Raw genomic sequence first — 24,849 nt, 5'->3', positions numbered from 1 at the left:
ATTTTAATATGAAATTTGAACCGAAAACCAAACAGAACGGAGCCGAGGACCTGCGCGTTAAGCTGGAGAACTCGAACTACTCACCGCCACCGCCGCCGAACTCAAACACCTCGTCGACCACACCGAACGCTCTGCTGGAGAACCTGAAGAACGCCGACGGATCACTGTCTGGCAACCTGGCGGCTTCGATAGCTCCGGCGGACATGCTGAACGTGTGGAATGCGACCAAGATGAACAACAAGAACAGTGTGAACACGGCCGATGGCAAGAAGCTGAAGTGCTTGTACTGCGACCGCCTGTACGGCTACGAGACGAACCTGCGGGCGCACATCCGGCAGCGTCATCAGGGCATCCGGGTGCCGTGCCCCTTCTGCGAGCGCACCTTCACCAGGAACAACACGGTGCGGCGGCACATTGCGCGTGAGCACAAGCAGGAGATCGGACTGGCGGCGGGGGCCACCATCGCGCCCGCCCATGTGGCCGCAGCTGCGGCGGCGGCGGCGGCCGCCAATCACTCGCCATAGGAAGCAGCCGCAACAGCAGCGGCAGCAGTAGTCATGACCGCCCACAAGGAGGCGGCGAAGCAGCGCAAACGTAAATCACTCAAGATGGCATTGGAGAAGTGCATGCAGCGACGGGATGCACTGGTGGCAGAGGCCACGATCACCACACCAAGCAGCACAACGGGGGCAGGAGAGGAGGAGGGGGCGACCGGATCCGACGAGGGCAAGGACGGATCTGGCGCCGGGGCAGGAGTAGCTGGTTCAGCGGGCACTGAGCCACCACTCACCTACGAACAACAACAACAGCGGATGCACCAGGAGCTGGCGCATCAAATCAAGGCGGCCATGGCCGCCGAGCGGGCTCAGGAGGCAATGGATGCTACAGTAAACACCACTGCCAACACTACCACCACCACCACAACTACCAACACGACGGGCACCACCAGCGACGGCAGCAGCGATGCCGAGGCCAGCGATGGCAGCGAACGGCCCATGGAGGTGGACGAGCAGCCGCCAGAGCCACAGCCAGGATCGGAGCTCCTAGTAGTGGAGCCGAAGATCGAGGTTCTGTCGGAGTCGGAGGAGGCAGAGGAGGAGGAAGAGGAGGACCACCACCACCGACTCCACCTGCACATGTCCGAAGAGCCCGAGATCCAGGCCGAAGCTGTCTACGATCGTATGCCCACCACGCCCACCAGCCCACAACAACACATTATACCGCCCAACGAGACGCCCACTTTGACCTCCACGCCCAAGGTCAATGTGGAGCAGTAGGAGCCACTGAAGAGTGCCCCCCTAACAATGCCCCCAAAGAAGCTGCTAAAATTTAGGATAAGTATACACGACGACGATGAGAAGAATTGATGAGAAGACCATATAGAGAAGATGAGTGATTTACAAAGAAGAACATGAGAAGATTTACGCGCGAAGAAAAATGACTACTGTTGCAACTGCTGTTGCCCTCGGAGACCAACACCACTACCACCAACTACTAGCACCACCAAGCTAAAGACCCAGAATCTGGGCAGATAATTAAACTAACAAAGAATTACTAATAATGATAAGATATACGATACAAGAAACAGAGAAATACGTACACATGCAGGCAGAGAAGGCAGACAGACGCACACACGAACAGAAGGCAGTATTTGATGTCCAACTTTTTGCAGAACATTTTTATTACAAATTTGTGTTGAAGCCACCAACCATTTTCGCATAGAAACAAGAAACAAAACAAACACAAGTCCCCTAGATTCACAATTCAACAAATATTTGTAACAATTTTCACCAAAAGAAAAGCCAGTAAAAAGAAGGAAACCACCAGCAAAATACACACAGTAACAGAAACAGTAACAAAAAAAATAATAGTACAATTGCAATCCGGCTGAAAAATTGTTTTCAGGGTGCTACAATCAATGCAACAAACCAGGGCACTTGCAACAACCAGTGCCACACAAAACGAATAACAAATTAAAACTAAAACTATGAAATAGTAAAAAATGCAAAAAGTTTGAACGTTTTTGATTGGTACAGCCTAGTATGAGAAATCGGTAGGGAAGAACTAAGTGTAACAAGTGTATAACGAATTTGTTTAGTCGTGTGTGTAAAGGATAATTTACATTATCGCATATATATTTTTGATTTCCTATAGTAACAACATTACAAACTGCATTACAAGTTGCCTCAAATCAAACGAAACGATAATGCTAAAAAAAAAAAAACAAAAAACAACAGAACTTAAGTAAATTGAATTAAACTAAAGAAACAATTAAAGAATACTGTAAACAAATAGCTGCAACAGACAAACTACAAAGCAACAATAGCAACAACAAAACCGCAACCACAAGTACCTGCAATAATTAAATAGTATAAAAAAAAATAACAAAAGAAACAAAATACAAATAGCAATGAAAAACGCTAGAAGGGAGCCGGCCCAGGACTCCTTGGGGGTGTCAGGTGATCGTCCGAAGTCCCCGCCTCCGACTGCCCGTTTGTCCGGTTTTTTGTAAATAATTTTATTAAATTTATCATACGAAAAGGCAAACCAGGGACATCAGTAGTGTGGGGTCAAGTGATAGGGTCGCCCTCCAGGGAGCACACCTCCCACGGCCAGTGCTCCACAACATAAACAATATTTTTTGCTTTAACGAAACATACAATTTTTTGGTTTGCTCATTTTTTGCATTATTTTATGATTAATTTTTTTATAATCGTGTTTAGGCCTCAAAATTTCAAACAGAACTGCTTTTCGGCTACCAAAAAAATAATTCAATATCAAATTCAATTCCGAATTCAAAAGTTTCTAATGAAGTAACATAAAAACAATTGGTAAATTGGGTGCCTATAAGAAATATATAATTAAATGACTACTAGTGAAATTTTATAAACAAAGGAAGAATATATTTAACGATTAAACGATGGAGGAGAAATGGAAATAGTAAGGAAATCGTAAAGTAAATGTAATTATTTTTTAATTGAATAATTCTAGCAAACATTAATAATTCAATGTTGATTGAAAAGCAAGCAAAGCGAAGCAAAACATATGATTGAAAAAATAATGATATAAAAGCAGAAACCACTCAAAAACGTTCTCAAAAACTTGACGGCAAACAACAGCAACAAGCAAACAACAAAAACAGCAATAATTACAGCAAACAAAATTCGAAATCAAAACAACTTTTGGCACACCTTTGGAAAACATTTTTCGTACAAAAGAAATTTCACCAAAAAAGAAAAAAATCCAAACCAACAAAAATTCAAAATTCATTTTTTCGGCTCTTATAATTTCGAAGGCTACATCAAAGGAAGAAATTCCTCAAATAAAAAAATATCCACAAAATAAGCTGTAAAATACTAAAAATTAAAAGTAATTGTTGTAAGCGAACGAGTAAAAAAAATCTAAAGAAACTGCAATTGAAAATATTGAGAAAAAAAAGAAAATAATAATCTGCCAGCATGAAAATGGGCGGAAACTTGTAAATACATTTATTAGAAATGCATATATATCATTAGAGATTATATATGCATGACCTCAGTTGTATAATGATAAAGCCTAGATCTAAATATTAATATATGTACGTGTATGTATACATAATGTACTAAGCGCATATGTAGGAACACTTAGGCTCGCCAACACTGAGAGAAGAAAGGAAGTAAGGAAGGGTTTTATTTTAGATCTTAGAAGCTAAACTAAACTGAATTTCAATTGTGAAAACTGTTTTAATTTGTACGTTTTCCGTTAGCAGGTTATCCAGCAGAATGAGGTTATCCAATGATAGCAGCAGGGTGATAATTGCACACAAACTCCGAGCAGAATCCATAGCCAAAATGTTAAATATTTAAACTACTTTTAATAACTGTTGACCACCACATCACAACACACACCAAACACCACACACACAAAACAATTTCAAACTATTTTTTAAACCCAGTTTTTTCTGTGATATCGTTTTGAAGTTGCAAGAAAGTTTAGTTCTTTTCGTTTTCAGAAATCATTCAAACTCGAATTTTATTTTGGCATTCGTGTTGGGCAGAATAGAAGGAAAAGTGCAACAGAGCAATAGCAATATTTTAAAATTACAATTAAAGTCTGGCAATATTTTTAAAAACCAAAACTACCTCTTCACCACACCCCTCCTCACGCCCATGAGCAGATTTCTTTCAAGTCCTGTGGCCAGTTTTCAGTCTTTGTATCCTTGCCAGCGTTCTCTGGAGTCTGAATTACATTTTATTTTTAAGTACGTTGGCGAGGTGCAATCGCTCCAGCTGGCACACAGGACCAAGCCATCAATCAGTCAAGCAATCCGTCATTCAGTTAATCAATCAAACAATATATATATCTGCTAATCAGGGGTTAGAAAGATTAAACGTAATATTAATATTAATTTTACGTACTTTTAGGTTTTATGTTAATTTAGTTTTTAAGTTCAGTCTTCGTTTTTCGTTTTACGTTTTACGTTTAGAGTCTAATCAAACTCAGGAACTCATATACCTCAGGAAAGAACCTACCTCTTTGTGTTTAGTCTTGTTTTAAATATTTTTATTTTTTTATCCATATAACGAGTATAGTTTTTGTATGGGACAAAAAAATAAAACCTGGAATGAGGAGAAACACAAGAATACGTTGTTGTAATCGAAGATGCTATCAAGGAAAGCTTTAGATTTAGTTCGATTATTGGTTAGTTTTAGTGAGGATTAATTTTAAAACTTAAATGCAAAAGACACAATCACATAAACACACGCCCAAAACACACAATAGCAATAATGGGAAACCAAAATACCAGATCGAACTGCAATAGTAAACTGAACTACCTCAATTAGCCATAGACTGTGCAGTAACGAAATGAGCATGATATAAATGTAATTTTATACACTTCTTGATCTTAATTTCCCGATTTATTTTATTCTTTTTGTAAAATGGTGACACACGAACATACAGACAGACACAGTCCAATACCTTTGGCATTTGACAAGAAACTGTTTTAGTTGAAAAATCTTTTGGTTTTCATGTAAATATGCGCTAAAAAAGGAAGGTCACATTAACGTTAACCTACAACAAATATATGCTTTTGGCTAAATTCTAATTATAAAATAAAAAATATCCTCATGTTTTACTATCTATGTGTAGAGAGCAGACGTAGGCGATATATGACCAGGATTAAGATCATTTGTATACATCAATTTCGGCAAAGCAACTAAATGAGGCAAACCAAACGAAGCACGCGTTCGAGTAGCGTGACTCAGTATAATCTAACTATAAAACAAAAATACAAAGAAATTATTTAAGGCTACAAAATTAATCCAAAAAGGAAGAGAAAATCCACAGAAACACTAACGTGACAACGGATCCCAGTGAATGGTATACTTTTGCTTGAGCCAAGTCCAAATGGCCAAATACGACAAAATTTTGAGCAAAGAAAAAAATCTACATTTAACTAAATTCAAAGCAAACCCCACATGGTTATAAAAAAATATATAAAATTTAAAGGTAAACATTTTGCTAAACAAAAAATAAAATTTTCTAAAAGAAACTTGCGTAATACACACAAAAAAAAACATTTTAGGCTTAAACTTTTGGCTAAAGAAAACAAAATTTAAATATTAAAATTATTAGGCACACGCAAAAACAAATATGTATATGCATAAAATATTATACATTAATATTTATTTAAAAAAGGTAAAAAAAAAGCGGAAAAGAAAAAGCAAAAATACTTTATCTGTAATCAGATTTTAGGCCCAACTTTTCGACAAGCGGCGTAAAATAATTTCTTTGTAAAATATGTTTGCAAACAAAAAAAAATCGAAAGAAAAAACCCAGAAAGCGTAATTAACTTAATCTAAAAATAAAATTAAAAAAACACAAATGTCGCCATTTTGCATTTAGAGCGTACAGTAAAGCACACAAAACGTCGACGACAAAAATGCGTCACGAAAACCAACAATTATTGTACATAAAACATATGAAAACAAAAACTATAAAAAATGTGTATTGTATATTCGTAATTTTTGAATCATTTTTAGTTACCAGTTTCCTTTACCCTTGCGTTGTATAAATTAACTTTTAAGCAAAACCCCATAAAATAAAAAAACGAAACTGTAACAAGAACGCAAATATAATAAGGGGAATAATAATAATATATAGTGTGTGCACAGGTACAAACAAAATTTAAGTTCAATTAAAAGTGAAAAATTAGTGCACCGAACACATTTGATAAGAACTCGATGTAATTTTTGTTATATATTTTTGTTAGTAATTGTTTTTCTATTAATATATTTAGTGCGAAATGTCAAAACAAACAAAATAACACGAAATCCCCCCCTTCAACAAGCCAATTGTACTTACGATTTTGTTTACGTTCTTATATATATATTATTTTTGTGACACTTTCCGTTGACAGTACAGTGAGGCATCCAGCTGGAGCCTCCTAGTCACAAATTGCAATAGAACCGCGCTATCCCCTCTCCTGGAATTACCATTATGTTTACCTTACCTAAGTTATTCCAAATAACTATAAAATAATAAAAGGAGAAAAGCGAAAAACTGCTTGCACTAAAAACACACACAATTTAAGTTTAAGAAGCAAGAAGAATGTAATATATATTTTGTATATTTTGTAACAATTTTCGTCTGGTTCTGTTCGATCGCAACAAATTGGCTTGTTTACACATCTTTTCTAATTTGTAACAAATATACGATTAAATCTAAATTTATAATATAAACACGTAAATTCTAAAAACAAAATGCAACTAAATAAATGTTAAACCCCAGAAAAAAAAACAAAAACATCTAATTGGCAATTTTCATTGGTTCTAAATCTAAATTAACAAACACACACACGAAATTCTCCTCTCCCTACAGTACTGACACCCTATGGACTCCAGAACGCACTTCCCCACCCCCCAATACCCCAGAAATTAATTGTAAAAAAATAATGTATACTATAGTTTACGATAATCGAAATTAAATCGAAATTAATGTGTTTAGGCCTAAGTAACTTTACAGTTCAGTTCATTGCAAAATTTGAAGAGGATAACGCTTCTTGAAATCGACTGTACGATATCCGACTATATATGGTAATATATGTGGTATATAGTATGCCCTCCCCTCTCTCAATGTGTAAATCAAGTTGTTGTAAATTTGTCTAAAACGATAAATCGAAGCAAGTACAAATTATATTTAATGTATGTGTGCATTTTTATTATTTTAATATTCAATTTTTTTTCCTATTATTTCTTGTTTTTACTTTGAGTTTTTATCGTATATAAGGTCACACTTAAACGAAAAAAGTAAGAAGAAAAGAAAAGCTACAAAAACTTTTGGAACAATGATGAGTACAAAATTTCAGGTAACACAAACAAAATTTAGCAGATAAATTAAAATTAATTAAATATATATAGAGGTATCGATGAATGCAAAATCGTACAAATTTTTCGGCATAAAGTATAAAGTTAAAATTTTAAGGGAAACTGTCAAAAACAGGCAGTTGGTGTGACTTTAAGAATTGAGTGATGATTGAAGTTCAGTTTCATCCGATCTGGATTATCTGGATCTATTTTAATCACCTGTGGATTAGTGCATTTTAAGTTTCTTTCATTTTCAAACAAAGGCAACAAAACTTGAGTTACACATGACAACCTACGTTAAATCATAACCATTTGATTCAACTTTGTTCTGAACTGAAAAGTTTTCCAAAATTACTACCATTTTCACCATTTAAATTCGAAAAAAAACTAAAAGTTCGAATAGAGTCCACTCAGAAAAATAAAAAAGTATATCCAAATATACTTGAAAGACATAATTATGTATATGTAACATAAATGTAAAAGATGAAATAGTTTTAAAAAAACGCAAATCCGTTTGGAGCAAACTCAGGGCATTATCAAGACTCACGACGATGTATACATGCATTTAATATAACAACCTTTTTCGATATGTATTACGATTAAAATAATAATACAAAAATAAAAAAAAAGAACAAAAGCGAAAATGAAAAGACAGATGTAATAATCATGCGAAACGATTATGAACAACTCAGGTATTAAATATTAAATGAAATATTTTTAAAAACTTATAACGAAATGAGAACGGCAGTCAAGTCAACATTTTCACAAGTTGTGCAATATTCTTAAAGTTTTCTAAATACGTAATAGTATTAATAATCTAAAAACTAAAACGAAAATAAAAAGGGAAAAGTCAGAGAAAGTGAAAGCAAAACCAATCGGCGAGTTGAGATGTTCATAAGGCATGGATTTGAGGATAAGGCGGGGTTATGTGAGTTTTTGGAAGCACATGACGATTAAACATGTACTTACTACTCCTTTAGCATTTTATTTTTTAACCAAAACCAACCACACAAAAACCAACAAAACTTACAAATACAAACCACAACAAAGGACACACTCAAACACACAAGAATACACATTGACAAACAAAAAAAAAATAGTAAAATAAATAGCTAAATGAAAATGAGTTTATATAAAGAAGGAAAACATAAAACTGTGATTACATTTGATTATCGAGACGTTGATGAGCGAATGTTGCATAATTATTGAGCAAAAGAAGGAAAAAAATTGGAATTATTATTGTCTGAAACTGCTTTTGATTTCGAGTATTGGCAAAAATGGTCTATGAATGCGACAGAGCATAAGTAAATAAATATTTAATTAGCCGAAATATTAAACTTCAAAAGAAACAAATAAGAAAATGCAAATTATAATTATCTAAGTTACTTGAGATTAGCGAAGCCTACTAACCTTATTTTACGATGCCAGTTTACCATTTTAACCAGGCTGAAACTAGAGCTGCGAAGATACTTTCGATTTAGTTCACATTTCCCTGAACCATTTCCGCATGTAGTGCACTTTAGTTAAAAATTAAAGTCTGAGATTTTACATTTATGTATATGGTCAAGGTATACAACTTAAAGCGTATTCGAAGTGGAAGTCTAAAACCAAATCGATTAATTAAGTTTATTGAAATACTTATTAAAAATAAAACACACTCTCACTTACACACTCACACATATGTATTTGGCTATGTATGTATGTAAAAATCAAGAATAGAAAGTATAGAAGCTGAAAAAGGATTTAAGAAAGGAGCGACGAAAAACTATGCTATACCAAAAATTTTCAGAGCGGCATATGATTTCCATATATGTATAATGTATGTATATCTGAACAAAATGCAAGCGAAGCATTTAAGTAAACAGCTTCAATATATTTTAAAGAAACACGAACTCGGAACTAAAATTTACGATTATGCCATACATTTTTGTGTAACAAATAAAACCTACGAGTAAGCAAAAACCAACAGTCACACAGAAAACCAAACGCATTGTAACAGAAACTCACAAAGCATGGAAAGAAAATGGGAAACCAGATTGGAATTAAGCATAAAAAGTATATGAACGAACCTAAATTCAATAAACTTGTTGCTAAAATATAATAAAACGAAAATAAATGGATTTCTTTTTTGCATATGGGGCGGTTTTTTCTCAGAACTGTAAAAAAAACTTATTATCTGAGGGGCTACTAAGATATATTTCATTAAAGGATCTTATAAGAATTACCAACACTCAGATACATTTTCCTAACCAATTTTAACATTTTTTTAACGGAATTTTATTTCAAATAAAGATTCAAAATTTAGTTGGCCGTCTTTTCGTGTTTTCCAACACTGTTCTAAATGTTAGTATTTTTGGTATTTTTCACAAAGCAGCTGCTACAAAATGGGATATGAAACACTTTAAAGATTTTTTTAAAATCTTTAAACATAAACTTTAAAAAACGTTAATTTAAATAATAAAAACAAAATAATTAATCAAAATACTGTACACATCAGAACATCAAACACAAAGAGACGAAAATGAAGCAATAAATTTAATGAAATATACGGAATTTATTATGGCGCCCTTTAAGAAAAAGCTCAAGTAGTTTAAAAATGTAATAAGAATGACTATTTTTATCCCCTCTATTTATGAATTAAAATAACAAACACAATTAAACAATTTATATGGCATATATTACGTTTATTTTGTTTGAGAAATGTCTAGAACACCAATAAAGTAAATTCTGTAGCAAACAAGTACGATTATTATTATTAAATGTCCATTTTTTGAATGCATTTTATTGCTTTTCATGGTTTTGGTATTGGTTGACTTAATTTTATATTTATATACGAGTAATATGAGTATAATAACCTTTTCAGTTATGAAAAAAGATTCTATGTTCCACAAATGCCGTTTCTATAACAGTTTTTAGTTAATTTCGAGTTAATTGTTTTTAGTTTATCTTTTGTAGTAATTTGTTACAGTTGGAGTGGAAATATTTGGATAATGATTCCACAAAGTATAGAATGCTGTGCTGCTGCAACAGATCGGATATATTCAGGGATTACTGTAACCTTTATACAATAGGCAAACAATTAAAAATAGCCGCTACTTACTAATCAACAAATGTTTTAATCCTCATACTGGTTAATTCTTATTAATTTTTAAATATTTCTTAAATATTCGCAAGCACTTTGAATACAGTTTAATGTGGCTTAAAAATAAATTTGATTTTCATATATAATTGTGTGTACGTTTTCAACGGAATCTCAACATTGCAAGGAAGATATTTGGCTTTAAGTTTTTTGTTTTTTCTTTTTTTTAGTTTTTTAGATAACTCTAGAATAGTTTTAAGGTATAGAAGTTGTGCTATAAGAAATAAATAATAAAAAATAAATCAAACCAAAACAAATAAAAATTATAATTGCATTTTGTTTATTATCGTTTTCCATTTTTTTGTAAGGTCTTAGCTAATAAATTCTGCTAGGAAATTATAAAACTAACAGCATTTTACAAAATAATATCGAGATTAAACTTTGATTGTGGTAAATTTTTTTATACAAATTGAACTTACAGGACTACTAAATGAATTTAACTAAATTACAAAAACAATGACGATTTATTAAGTTAAATCTAAACAAGCTGAGGGAAGTTTTCTTGGCTGGAAAATTGCTCAAAGTGGATATGTTTTTTTTTAGTTTGGATTTCTTGTTGGAAAACTTTGAAAGGGCTTTGAGAACTCCGGCTTGGTCCCTTCCCCAGCTGAAACTAATTTGTTTTATAAATTCACATAGTCCGGATTTTAAGGTAGTTTACACGTCAAACTAATCTTCTGGATGCATTTAACAAATATGAAAAATAATGTACATTGGTTTATTCACTATATTTATAAAGTAATCCTAATACTCCTCACGTTTCGTCGTTTGTTACCCCCGAATAACAACAAATTGAACAGCTTTTAGAATTTTGGTTTCGATTATCCCACGAAAATTGGTGTTTTCTCTTCTGTATATTCCATTCCTATATGAGGTTGACCCATCCCACTGCTATACGGTGTCGACAGTACTGTATAATAGCTTCAGGTTTAGAGGTATGTGTGTGTATGAGTTATAAGATGATTTCCGTCGAGCTCTGCTGGAGAGGATCGTGCTGGTAGGCCTCGGCATTTGGTATCGGCGAGTATTTGGAGCTCCTCTTGCTGGACGTGGCTGAATTAAGTGGAGCAGCCGTGGTGGTGGTATAGCTGTAGGTGGTTCCTCCTCCATTCAGACTCGTCACTGCACTCATCAATCCCGGTCCCGGAAACTTGGCCACGGTTACCACACTCGGCGTTAATGTGGCCGTCGAGGAATCATTGCTACCAGCTGGTTTCGTACCAGTCTTGGCAGTGTTTCTCCGGCGTACTGGCGTCTCTTGGAGGACAGCGGACTTCCTGATCGTCTGCTGGAGCAGGGCGTTCACATCGATGGCTGGCCAGGCGACCAGCGAGACACTTCGTCATAAGGAGCTGTCCACCGGCGATGAGCTGCGTTTGTGTTTCGTGTGGGGATTGCGGTTGAAGTTCTTGCAGGCCAGTGGCTCTGCCTCCTTCAGCTCCCTTTCTTTTTTGTCCGGCCTCTCCTCGTCCTGAAGGGGGAAGGATGTGTTTCCTCCAGCTGTAGAGGACAGTGAGAAATACTCCGCCGATTGGCTCAGGGACGAGGCATCTGCATCGGTTAGATTGCCGCCCCCAATGTTATCACTCCTCATGGTGTGATCACCCAGCTCCTGATCCACAAAAGAGGATCTGTGGGTGCTCAACGGTGTTAAGGTGCTGCTGTGCATATCATCGCCCTCCTGGGATGGCGTTATGGTATGATCTGCTGCCGTGCAGAAGCTTTCCCTCTGTCCTGTCGTTTCGTCATCCTCATCGTCAGCTTCCTCCTCATCGTCGCCGGCTTCCTCCTGGGAACAGGAGCCACAACAGCAGCTGGAATTGTGACAGGAACAGTAGCTGGCTCGCCTTGAGCCCGAAATGCACTGATGGCACTCCGCCGCAACGGTCATTTCGTGATGATCCTCGTCCAAACTGCTGCAGGAACACGAGCTGGAGCAACTGCTGCAGTAATCCTGGCCAGGCTCGGCTATGAATCGCTTCCGCTTGATCCTCACGCATTCGTTTCGCACCGGCGCCGAGGCGGGAGCTCCCCGCTTGGTGGAACTACTCGAACTATTGGTGTTTGGCGGCTGGGTGAGATGAGTTTCATCTTCGGGTAGCTGCTGGGATCCCATTTGCACATCGTCGTCGTCCTCGTCGTGCGACAGCTCATCCGTCTCGATGGTCGTGTTGGAGTTCAGGGAACTCCTTCTGTGATGATGCTGCTCCCGCAGGGGCGCCATTATGATGGGCTTCATTCCCTCGCTGGCGACCTTGTAGGGGAAGTTCGAGGTGGCCGTGCTGCTGTTGTTCTCATCGCCATCCTCGCTCATGGTGGCGGCGTCGATCTCAATGGCTATGGCCTGGTGATGCGGTGGCAGTCCATCTTCGCTGGAGTCCAAGGAAGACTTGTTTGGAAGCATTGGGTTGTGGTTCGTCTGCTTGGTGTCCCGCTGGCCATGGTGATGATTCTGCTGGTTGGACTTGTGCCGCTTCTGGTGCAGCAGAGCTCTTCGCTTTGTGCTTCGATAGTTGCAGTGACTGTGACTATGGCTATGGCTGTGGTGGTGATGGTGATGGTGCCGGTGGTGGTTGCAGTGGCAGTGGTGATGATGTGTGGTAATCACACAACAGCAGCTTCCTCCCTCCAACCGTGTCTGGGTGGCATTGTTTCGCTTCCGGCGACAGCAGTTGGCGCTCAGATCCTGCCCTCCAATCAGTCGCTGCTCATTGGAGGCCGGCGAGTGGACAATGACCACTTCCAGGGCCGCGGCCATGCTGCTATCGTCCTTGCTCTTGCCACTGCCACCGGGTCGGGGCAGCATCTTGTTGTTGTTGTGATACTGAAAGGCGCGATTATCATGGCACTGGCCAAAGTCCAGCACCTTGAAGTGCTCGTCGTCCGCCCGGGCGGTGAGGAGGTGATCGTCGCCACTACTGCTCACGGTCACCGGCAGCGAGAGCTGGTGCTCCTCGGAATGGGATGTATGTAGATCGTGGGGATGCATGTGCTGCGGCTGTTCTTCGGGGGCAAACTGCTAATCGCCGCGGCGCACATCCCGCGGCTTGGAATTCTTGCGGTAGAACCACACCTGTGACAGGATAGCTATGTCCAAGCTGACCTGAAAGTGTACTCGAATCTTAGTATCCAATAAGAAGATGTATAGTTGCAATACTGACCTGCAGCGTGCCACAGATCCAGAACTGTGAGGGTGCTTTCCTTACAATAAAGTAACCAGTCTTAAACATATCACCGAGCGTCCACATGATCACCATGTGTATGCTCATTCCATATGTTGATTTATTCTTAAAGTTGCGCAGAAATTGCGGCGCCCCTGAAACGGATGAGTTAAGTTTCAAATACAAGAGTGTGAGATTGGATGTATGGATCATTACCCAGCATGGCCTCCGTGAAGACAGCCACGAAGCCCATGGCCTCCATGAACCAGTGCACCGACAACATCAGATATGTTATGGCAGCCCCAACGGCCCACACCACCAGCATAAAGTCCAGATACGACTGGAAGTCTGTCCAGCTCCAAAAGTACTTAAAGTCAAGATCTGTGAAAAGATTCATAAAATATCGTTGTAATATATATCTCTTGAAATCACTGCGCTTTTCCCATTACCTTTGCCATTTCATAATCGCTTTCATAAACTTTTCTCAAAACAACCATTAGCTAGGCAAAGGTCAAGGGTCAAGCTGGCAATTTACAGTCCCATAAATCGTTCAAAACCTGAAGACCAGACCCCCCCGCACAGAAAAAACAACAGCGACTGCAGATGGCAAGCCAGTTGGAAATCAATTTTCATTATCTTGGCCTGCTTTTAGGCGCTGCACAATTTACGACAAGCCATGCCACAAAGAAGCCCAAGGCGTGCCAATATAATTAGCTCATGCCAGAGTGTGGGTGTTGTACTATACTACCATATAGTATAGACAATATACATATAGATAGTCGGTTCATTGATCAATTTACCCCAACGGTTGGCAACAGGGCCCCAGAAGGCAGGAGGTCTAAGGCCCTAACCCAGTTTCTGGGTGTTGGGTGCTCAGTGTTTCTATTTCCACTGATAAGAAGTAATGAAGGAGAAGAAATAAATGCGGATAGGCAACGACCGAATCATAAAGATAAAGTCTGCTAAAATAACAGAAGGTGCAGCTCCCTGTTTTCATTTAAACCTAATGGAATTCTTTCTCTTGGTGCCCATCATGACTCAATTTCAATCTTTTCCAGCAGTTCTGACACCGGAAATTGCCATCAATGCCGTGAGTGAAAAGTTTTCCCAAAAACAAATCTTAGAAAACGTTGCAGCTGACTCACCGTTTAAATAATGCCGGGAACGTACTCGCTTCAGGACGCTACCGCCCGGGTCTGTGGAAACCGAGGCTCCCGTATCCGTGTCTGTCATCACCTTGGGCAAATGCAGTTCATCACCTGGAAAGAGGGGGTCAGATAGTTGACTTGTTTATCCTGTCAGGTGGTGTATTGGGACTCACCTCTCAGGGTATGCTCGCGGTTATTGGCATTCACCCGCTTCACCTTCACGCACAGATGGATCATCAGGAACATGGTCACGTTCATGACGACACTCTGCACCAGCAGTGGAAGCTCATACCGGCTGGAGAACCTGCGCAGAAACCAAGAACAAAAAATGGGTAAAGGTCAATCGGAAAGGTTAATTTAAAGTGACATTATAATTAACTTGTTTTACAATCAAGCTTTGGGAATAAAAGCTATAGTCTAGGGGGAAACTTTAATATATTTAATTGCGGCAATTATAAGAATCATAAACCCCAAGAACATATATTCTTTGGAAAATTCCCCTGAGGTGTGGAAACCCATTTTTCACACCTCAATCCAAGCCCTTTCTAACGACCAAACCCCACTGTTCCACCCAAAAAAAAGTGCCTAAAGGTCTACACCAAACATATTATTATTTTATCTCCCCCAGGTTGACAACTTCCTTGGCCCAATCTGGAGCAGGGTGTAGCGTTAAGTACTTTTAATTGACAGGTGCTTGAGTGGCTCGAACAACAAGTGATTGATGTGTGCGCCCAGTAGCATAATTCACCCACGGACAAAATCGATTATGAGTACTGCCTCAGGGACCAGGACCAGAATGAAACGCCAGGGCCCTGTCATAAATCTGACAGATGCCAAGTGGGTGAGAAAAGGGTCCCCAAACACAAAAAACAAACAATGAGGGAATGGAACGTGTTGAGGCCATCAAACAAAAGCCGGACAAACCAAACATGCGGCTCAAAGGGAAGTCAACAGATTTGCTAGGGATTTGTTTGGAGGTCCCAATGCCAAGTGTCATTACAAACAAAAAAAAACAGAAGAAGAAAAAAAAGCGACAATTTGTTGGTATATTGTTGGTTGTTGGTGCCTCACATCCAAACAGCAGATAGCATACATTTCCGCGTTGCTTCCGATTGCCAGGCTGCCAGAAAACGAGGGGCAGGATGACATCCTCCCCTCTTTGCAAGTCAACGCCTTTGGCATGTCGTTCTGACATGACATGGAAATTGAATTACAAGCTGTACTGTGCCAAGTCAATGCCTCTCTTTATAGAAACAACTGAATCATTGAATGACTTTAAACAGGACATTCAATAAATATTCAAAAATATATGCCGAGTATAACAAATAGTCCTAATGCATTCTCAGTGACTTGTCCCCTCGTTACTAGCCCCAAATGGTGGGGTTTTGCCATTTAAATTGGCGACAAAAAAACTGAAAACACCAACGCTTACAATTGCACGGTTCAGCGTGTTAAATACGTCGTAAAAAATCGATAAAATAATATACGTGCATTACAAGCACACTCGACATTCGGCGGCATGTTCTCAGTCCGTAATGTAAACAATTTTCCAACTACCAGGTATTAGTTACTCCCCAAAACCTCCATACTTCTAGTCCTACATTTTCAGGCTCACTTTCAATGGCAATTTGTTCGAATAGCCGCACAATTTGTCCAAATTGGGAGCGGGGGTGGCCACGAAAGTGTCACTTAGGCTTGATGAAAGTTTTATTGATGGAAATTTCATGGGGGCGTCTCTATTCTGCTGGTAAATTAAGTCACCGAAAATGAGCACACATGCACGTGACACGGCCGGATGGCTGTCTGTCTGGGTTTAGTGTCTGTTTTTAGAAATAATTAAAATTCTGTGTTGCCTTCAGCGCAATGTTTACTCAAGTGGGTGGGCTTTTGGCCTAATGTCTGAGATACAGTGGTTATCATAAGCAGGTACTTTACGAATATTTCTTAAATAAAATATTAAAATAACTAAGAACCAGCTCAGACCTCATACCCCCTTTTCAAACTAAAGCCTTTAATATCTTGCACCTATAATTTTTCCCACAATAGTAGTAGTTGTACTAACTTAGTCCTGCGCTTAACACAAATTTCATTTGGGTTTAACTGGCGTGCGGACGCCTGTAAGTAGGCTACACTTTCTGTGGACAAAAGTCCTCATCATTGTCTCACTGGTGAAGGGCTCCTAACTAACGGAAACCGTGGCACTCAAGTCCATGCATTCCGGCTATTTCGGAACCACTTTAGGATAGGCTCATGGATGTGTGTTTGCTTCGAGGATTGTGTAAACACAAGCTGGTGCCTGATGAGCATTAAAAGGGGGTAAAAAAAATCAAGAAATATATAGAGAACCAACAACCGGAATGAAGTGACTATGGGATGATGATGAATGCCCATAACTGGGTCGATCTGTGCTAAGCTAAGCTGTTCCAAATGACCTTGCCAAGGATAAATCAAAGAAAGACCGACACTGCCGCCCCACTAGAGAGGCTCGAAAAAGTGTGTTAAGCTGTGACTTGAAATTCACACTTTGATCATCGAACCAAAAGCCGATAATTAACCAATAAAGAGATCTACAAACCAGACTAGACGACAATAAGTTAGCGCGTTTTATTAACTAGCAAATAAGAGTTAAGGTTTAAGCAAATATTATCATATTTCACCTACAGTAGAGTTCTATAGAAGGAAAAAAAAATCAATAAAATATAAGAAACAACCTGCAGCTCGTTGACATTCCATAGAGAGAATGAGACAATAAATATTTTATTATAGCATTTGATTTGCTCAATGAAAATTAATGCGAACAAAGCTCACCCACATGGCGCTAAGCCCATAAAACCCCAAATGGAAATACATACAAAGGCCTCTAGCCACCCCGGAGTTTGGTTGGGAAAAACACTTCAATTTAGGCCCCTCCTCCGGAAAACCCACATCCCGAGGCGATAGCGGCAAAGTCAAGACCACATGCACACACCGATAACAATGTCATAGGCAAAATAATATATATATAAAATGGGGAAAGCAATGCCACAATTGAAAATGGAAAATAAAAGGCCAACCAACCAACCATACCCGAGGAAAACAATTCCCCCGATTTGCATATGAACACCAGAAATTTGTAGCCCTTCCGATATCAGATATATTCATGTCCTTGCAGATACATAGGTCTCTGAGCTCAGAGTTGATTGAGTTAGCCACTACTTGGCGATTTGCATTTTATTCTTTGAGTTGCCCCCGACCTGCCACAATCGCACTGGCAGTGGGTGCCACTCGGCTATCAGAAGCGATTCCAAGTCATGCGCCTTAAAGGCTTAACCGAATACATGTCAATGCCGTTTTGGGGGACACAGCTGCTTCTCGAAGGCAAGTCGAGCGTGATAATGCTTTTTAAACTTTATATCCGCGTTTTTTTAACGGAGCATGCGATTAAATGGGGAAATAAAGTCAACTTTTGCGTGGAAAATAATCAATAATGCCCCACAGAGAGGCACCTTTAGCTTGACCTATCCAAAACTTATATAAGCCGCTTATTTTGCTCCGCAGGCCCACAAAATTAATGAAACATTCAAGTTGAAATTTAATATTCCCCCAGCTAGCCACACGCAGATTATCTCTGGTTCTGAATAGATATATATTATATGATTTTCTGCTCAACTCTGCCGGTGTGCCGGCAAGTGTACAATATATCTATTTTAATTGAGAAATTGAAATCAGTGTCTGTTGCGTCAGTCAACGTCAACGTCACACATATTCCGGACATGCAAAGAAGCCAGATGGAGGCAAGAGCTCCCGATTGGATTGGGTTTGTTGGGTTTGTTCATTCAGCAGTTCTCCGACTCGGCAGTAAACATTGGACGGCGAATGGATTGACGGCATTTGTTCATCCGCCTTGTTTTCGAACTACACCGAATTAACAAAACATTAAGGGTGTTGTGGCTCAAGAGGCCTCTTTTATATTTAAGTCCCCAACTGGTTAGATATTCTATCCACGCAGCAAATTACAAATCTGTTTCAAGCCCAAATCGCACAAAAACACAACCCGGTCGAAAGGCAAAGCCAAAGCTTGGCATTAAAATTCAATTAGGCCAACGTCTCTGGCACAAAGCCCAACAAAAGCGAAAGATTAACGTTGTGTTTGCTGTCTCTTGAATTTAATTTTCTGTCCTCTCCGCACCTGTGACCTGTGAGGATTTTAGGGATTGGTCCCCTCATCACAGCACGAAATATGGCGTGGATAGCTTTTTCACGACTCTTTGTTTAATTACGCCGAAGCCCAACAAAAAAAATCTTGAAGCAAAGGCAGTGTGGAGATAAGAGCTCTTAGTTGGTTGACCTTTGGCCCTAACCGCACCCAGGTTATCACAATGATTCGCATTGAAAGCAAACTTTTAATGAAAATGGAACAAATGCGATTGAGATAATGCCAATCGACTTAAGATGTAGGCTTCCTAGAAACTAACGTATATATATAGTACATTGTAATAGAGATAGCCCCGTGGGTCGACTTAGTTGTGAGGCCGAAACGGAAACTGATAATTGGCTCAATTAAATAGAGAGTTTAGGGTGCCTGGGATGAGCTCACAATTAAGATGATTAAAATGGGGGAAGCGTGTTGACAGAATGAGAGCTTAATAGCAAGGGACTAACTTGTTCGAACTATTTCCTAACATAAAAGATAACTTTTGGAAAATATATTAAAAGCAAACTTTGTAATTTCTCAGCAAATGTTTTGTGAATTCATCTTGAATTTCAAGTGTTCTCGAAAAGTTGCCAAACAAAGTAGTGGCCTGACAACTTTCAGAACTTCCAGAAATTATAAATCTTGTACCGCAGCTTCAACCACAATTTAGTTGGCAACCACCCAGGCAACATTTCAGCATCGATGAGAGAGGCGAGTCAAGTGCAATGACGTTTAGAATTCAAACCAGAATTCAAGCACCATCATTATTGGGGTTTCAGCAATCAAAACCGGTTCAAAAATTCTAAAAAAAAAACAAATCTAATTTGCATGCGAAGCGAAAATAAGTCGCCGCAGCGGGAGACCAAAAACCGTAAACATTTATGGGCATTACTACTACCAGTGAAGGGGATCTAATGCCCCAAAAATGACCCTCCAACAAAATTAATTGAAACAGGCCCTCCCTCACATCACTTTCGAGCCCCAAAACCTTGACCTTCACCCAACAACTGTTAAACAAACTTGTTCTTTTTTTTATAATTTTTTTTGTGGCAAGTGAGTGGTAAGAATTAATAATAAATAAACAAGGAAACTGGGCCAAAGCTGATATAAATAAAAATGAATGAAAGTCGTGCGGGCAGGCTTTAATAAATTATTAAAAGAAATTAGATTAGATTGGAAAATGTCTCATTTCGCTATCTCGTGCCAGCCAAAAGGTATTTTAATGATAACCAAATTATAAATTACGAAATGATTGAGTGGACCTGTGATACTTTTTAGATATCTATTAAAATGCCATTATCTACTGGTGCATAGCATTCAGGATTACGAATGCCTATTTATTGATAAGTTTTACGTAAACAAATTAATTGGTTGGAGTAGACACACGCCTTGTCGGTTGGCGAGACTGGGGTTATCTTTTCAAATTTATATACCGATAACAGGGGTCTTTTATGGAAAACACTTGTGAGGAAAATGGGGCGAGAATGAGGCGGTATAGCAGCAAATAGATTGCTTCGAAGGTACTATCAAAATTCGAATGACGAAAAATGACAGCAGATAGGGGACATTTTTGTGAAAAGATCACTTATCAGTTTAGGAAGTGGTTGTGTAAATGCCAAGACAACAAATAATTAACAAAATTGATTGTTTGTCTGGCAAATAAATTTCAGAAGAAACAATCGGCAGTTTGTTTGATTAGAACTTGATATGAAGTGGGGGTCTTAGAGGGTATTCTATAAGGTTTTGAAACTATATTAATTTTTTCTAAAAAAATTTATGTATTTTTCAGGCCATTTCTAAACAGAAGAATCCAATTAGTCAGCAAATTTTCAGACTTATTACATTTCCTTCTTGATTGCTTAACTTTTAAAGCTTCTCCAGTCGAGTTCAATGAACCCCGGGGCCAAGTTCTCCAACTTAACCCTTCACTTTACGCCCCCTAGGCACCATTTCAAATAAAGTTGAATAATATGAAAAGTTGGCACAACATTTTGCAACAATTTAAGCGAGTTCACAAGCTCAAGTATACAATTAGTTTAAAATATGAATATTTAAAATGTGAACTATACAATTTTAATTACAGCCAAAACCGTTGCCACGTTTTTTGTTAATTTGTTAAGTGTAAATAGCCCGACGATTGAGAGCAATTCACTGACAAATTGTGTAAATATTTAAGCAAATTGCAAATATAGAAATGACTGGGTCCGAGTCAGGCCAACACACTGTCTACACTATATAGTATAGGCCAATATCCATTGTATCGGTGTAAACTACAATTCATATTTTTAGTCCAGACCCGTAGACTTGTTTTGTCACGGCCCACTGCCCTGAGCCAAGTCGATTGAGTCATAATTTTTTTTGGGTCGATTTTTTGTGAAATCCGACTCGGTTTTGTTGGATAAATAAATTAACTTTATATACATATATATTTATTATTAGTCATAGACCAGAATAAACGCCTATATGGAGCTACCATTATTTAATCTAGAGTTATATAGGTTTCCTTTAATGGTATTCTTGAATATAAGGTTTTCCATGCCCAGATAAGACTGCTGAAGCATAACAACACTCTTCCGGAATTATTATTTTCTTGGAACTGTTAAGGGCTCTTGAAATAATTCCAAAAATTCTGTATTTCTTATCATGAGAGAATACTATTATTTACAAATTAAATTCCCTTTCCACTGCCATTTTTTAAGAGTCATAGTAATTAATAAGCTTCGTTTTCCAGCAATGAGCTCATGCAGAAGCCTCTAGGGTCGGTCGGTGTTGGGTTCTTGCGCTTCATCCCAGTCAGGGCTTGCGAATGATCAAATGTAAAATATATATACATATATATACTCACGATCATCAACAAAGCAATGCATGATAATAATATTTTTTTTTCAGATGTGTCATCGGCTTTGTTCCTACCACTTACATTGTTTCATTGTCTGGAAAGTTTTCCTCTCTGGTGTGAAAACCCTTACTTGTTATTTATATTTTTAAGACACTAAATTATTAATTGCAGTCTGGCAATTAGTTGTGATTTAAGCAAGTCGTGCAACTACTATAACAGGAAAGCGAAATTAGTGCAAGTGGGCGTTCTCAGACGGTTCTAAAGAGATAAGACGCTAAAAATAATAATTATCTTTATAGCCATAAACTAATAACCCACTGCACTTCCTAAACTCGTGCATTTATTCTCATTCTTACTTCCTTTCATTAGTTGAGTTAACCTCCCAGGTTCTGTTCTTCATTGAAACTCATCGCGTGACAACAATAGAAAAGTACAATAGACCTCCCACAATGAAACTCGTAAACATCTTTATATAGTATATATAGAATAGTGTGGATAGATTATTAGGCGGCAAGCCGATGCATTCACTTTACTTGCCGGCAACAATTTTCAGCTTAAATAATTCATATATTGATTGCCACGCAGGCTAGACAAATTGACGAGGGCCACCAGTTGCTTTATAGGCTTTACAATATTCCGTCTTTTCGATCATTTATTTATAGGAAGCAGCTATAAGCTCTTCAAAAAACACTCATAAAAGACACAGCTTTAAAGGGGTAAACAACAAAAACAGACAAAAACCAGCTGGGCTAAGAGTAGTTGACCCTGGGTTGAGTCTGAAAAGGCTATCAGGTGTATTGTGGTCTACTGAGACTATCAGAATTCCATGGTAAATATTTAAGCGAGTTCCCAAAAAAAGTGTCAGAAAGAGAAATTCAATCAATAAATTCATTTAAAAGCAGTTCCAACTGGCTTGGCTTAAATGGCATTGTGACATTTTGAGAGCTATTTTGCACACTCATTCAAATTGAATTAAAAATTTATTTTATTAATTTTGATTTATGTATGGTATGTGGATGCCTCGGCTGAACGATGAACCAAGCTCTCATGGGGGTGGAAATTGTTTTGGTTTTATGATATTATATGGATGCTTCCATATATAGTCTTATCATAATAATCAAGAATACATATGTTATCAACTTTTCTTCCATAAGCCATATTTTTTTTTCAGATCACCATGAATGATGATAAATCCTTCATTTATTATGATTATTGATCCCATTATTGCCAAGTACCATATCGTAGCTAAAACCATAAAGATATATGCCCAACAGTTCAACAGTCCTTGGAGATTTCGGAGTAATCTATGAGGTGGGAATTCGACTAGAAATCATGACATAGCTATACTGAGATATGGGGGTTCTACAAAACAGAGTCGCGACGTTACGCGATAGAATTTCGTACGATAAGCACCTGAATTGCCCCCCTTGATAACCCGCGATAAGAGGTGTTTGGAGAGTGGGTTTAGTCATTCCATAAGAGTTTTACCCGGGGTTTAACTAAAAATGGATTAAGGTGTACACTTCAGAAGTATCTTAAAGATACCTACTGTGAATAATCTATTCCATTTCATAGTCCATATAATAAAAGGAATTTTTATTCAAAATTTTGTAAAATCAAAGACTTTGAAACATCTGGAGTACAGTCATGATTGATTTATGGCTGAGATGAAAGGTATGGCATTCGAAAAGTTTATTTTTATTTCCCCCCAACTACTTGAGCGTATTTTATAGCATTTTTTCGTTAAAAATTTAAGGAAATTTTGGCAAAGATTTTCAAAAATTCAAATACATACCAGAAGAGTATTCTCAGAGAATTCGCTATCAGCAGGGCGAGACAGACGTAGAGCGAGAATCCTTCCGCATCCTGGGTCTTCTTGATTTCGATATATTGGGGCACATAGGGGATAACACCGCCGATGACCATGGCCGATGCAGCTGCCCCGCCCACCAAATGGCCCACCGTAAGGCCCAACTCATCGTTGATGATCCAATCCATTGTTTTTATTTCTTAAAATTTAGATTTACTTGAAAATTTTTATATTTTTAGGATATTTTTTGTTGTTTTATAGGCTGTCGGATATGTGTGTTGTTGTTTTTGTAGTTTTGTTGACTAGAGGTTGTTGTTTTTGTTGCTGCGAAGCCGGTTCTTGGAAGTAGACGTTGTTGTTGCGGATGCGATTACTGTTATTTGCATTATAAACGTCGAAGAAGATTAGCGTGGGAGGAAGGAAGTACAGGAAGTCAGCTGTGGTTCTTGTTGTTGTTGTTGTTATGATCTCGTTCTCTTGCAGAGGCACACACTCTCACACACATACACAAACATAAACACAGGTAGGCCAAACACTATTATTTTTCGCTTCTCCGCTCTCTCTCTCTCTTGCTTGCTTTGTTTTTGTTGTTGTGCAGTTTTTGTTTTTCTTTTTGGCTTTCCGCGTTTTTGTATTGAATTTTCCCCGAAAACGCGCGCCCCGTCGCCTAGGCCGATGATGATTGCTTCCCTCTACCTTTCACAAAATTGTCAGCAAATTTCCTGCGCATACTAGACCAGAAAATGAAGGGGGGCCTTCACACAATACGCTCCATTTCCACCAAAAACACATCACTCATCACCGCACTTTTCATATGTTCTCTGCATTTCAATTGCATTTTCCTCCGTTGACTTTTAATTGAGTTAAATTTTTTTTGTCGTTGTTGTTGTTGTTGATGATTTTTTCCGACGTTGCGGAAAACTGCGATTAAATGCTGTTCGTTTATATCGTCTTGGTATTCGCTTTAATTCGATTATTCAAGTTTTTGTGGCGCTTGTCATATCTTATCTTGCCTGTATTTGCATTTTCCTGCAAAAACCGTCCGCGGACCAACGGCACACAGCGAAGAAAGTAAGGAAGAAAGTGGCAAAAAGACGAGAAACAAAACACACAACTGCCTCGGAAGGCAACTATTTGGCGTTTGGTGAAGGGTCTTGGTTTTTATTATCATGTTTATTGGGCACACTTTTCAAATTAGTGTGACCAGAGATAAAGACAGCTGATTTTTCGGT

At 38.4% G+C, this 24,849-nt stretch overlaps 2 protein-coding genes across 2 annotated transcripts in view; one reads left to right on the top strand and one right to left on the bottom strand.

Moving 5' to 3' along the window:
- chinmo (Chronologically inappropriate morphogenesis) overlaps positions 1–3,708 on the top strand; it is a 39,441-nt gene extending 35,733 nt beyond the window's left edge. The window contains 1 exon segment of the mRNA XM_070276737.1: positions 36–3,708. Coding sequence (XP_070132838.1) covers positions 36–1,277 — 1,242 coding nt within the window. The 3' untranslated portion in view covers positions 1,278–3,708.
- Positions 3,709–10,748: 7,040 nt separating this feature from the next.
- On the bottom strand, positions 10,749–24,776 carry LOC108126913 (uncharacterized). The gene is given in 6 exon segments (XM_017243684.3): positions 10,749–13,588; positions 13,647–13,801; positions 13,863–14,027; positions 14,792–14,905; positions 14,968–15,098; positions 23,603–24,776. Coding segments are annotated over 6 exon segments (2,529 nt in total). The 5' UTR covers positions 23,806–24,776; the 3' UTR covers positions 10,749–11,827.
- Between the last annotated feature and the right edge of the window lie 73 nt (positions 24,777–24,849).

The sequence above is a fragment of the Drosophila bipectinata genome, chromosome 2L, assembly GCF_030179905.1.
Source record: "Drosophila bipectinata strain 14024-0381.07 chromosome 2L, DbipHiC1v2, whole genome shotgun sequence".
NCBI lineage: Eukaryota > Metazoa > Arthropoda > Insecta > Diptera > Drosophilidae > Drosophila > Drosophila bipectinata.
The sequence above is the reverse complement of the archived record's forward strand: the minus strand, read 5'-3'. Positions and strand labels throughout refer to the sequence as shown.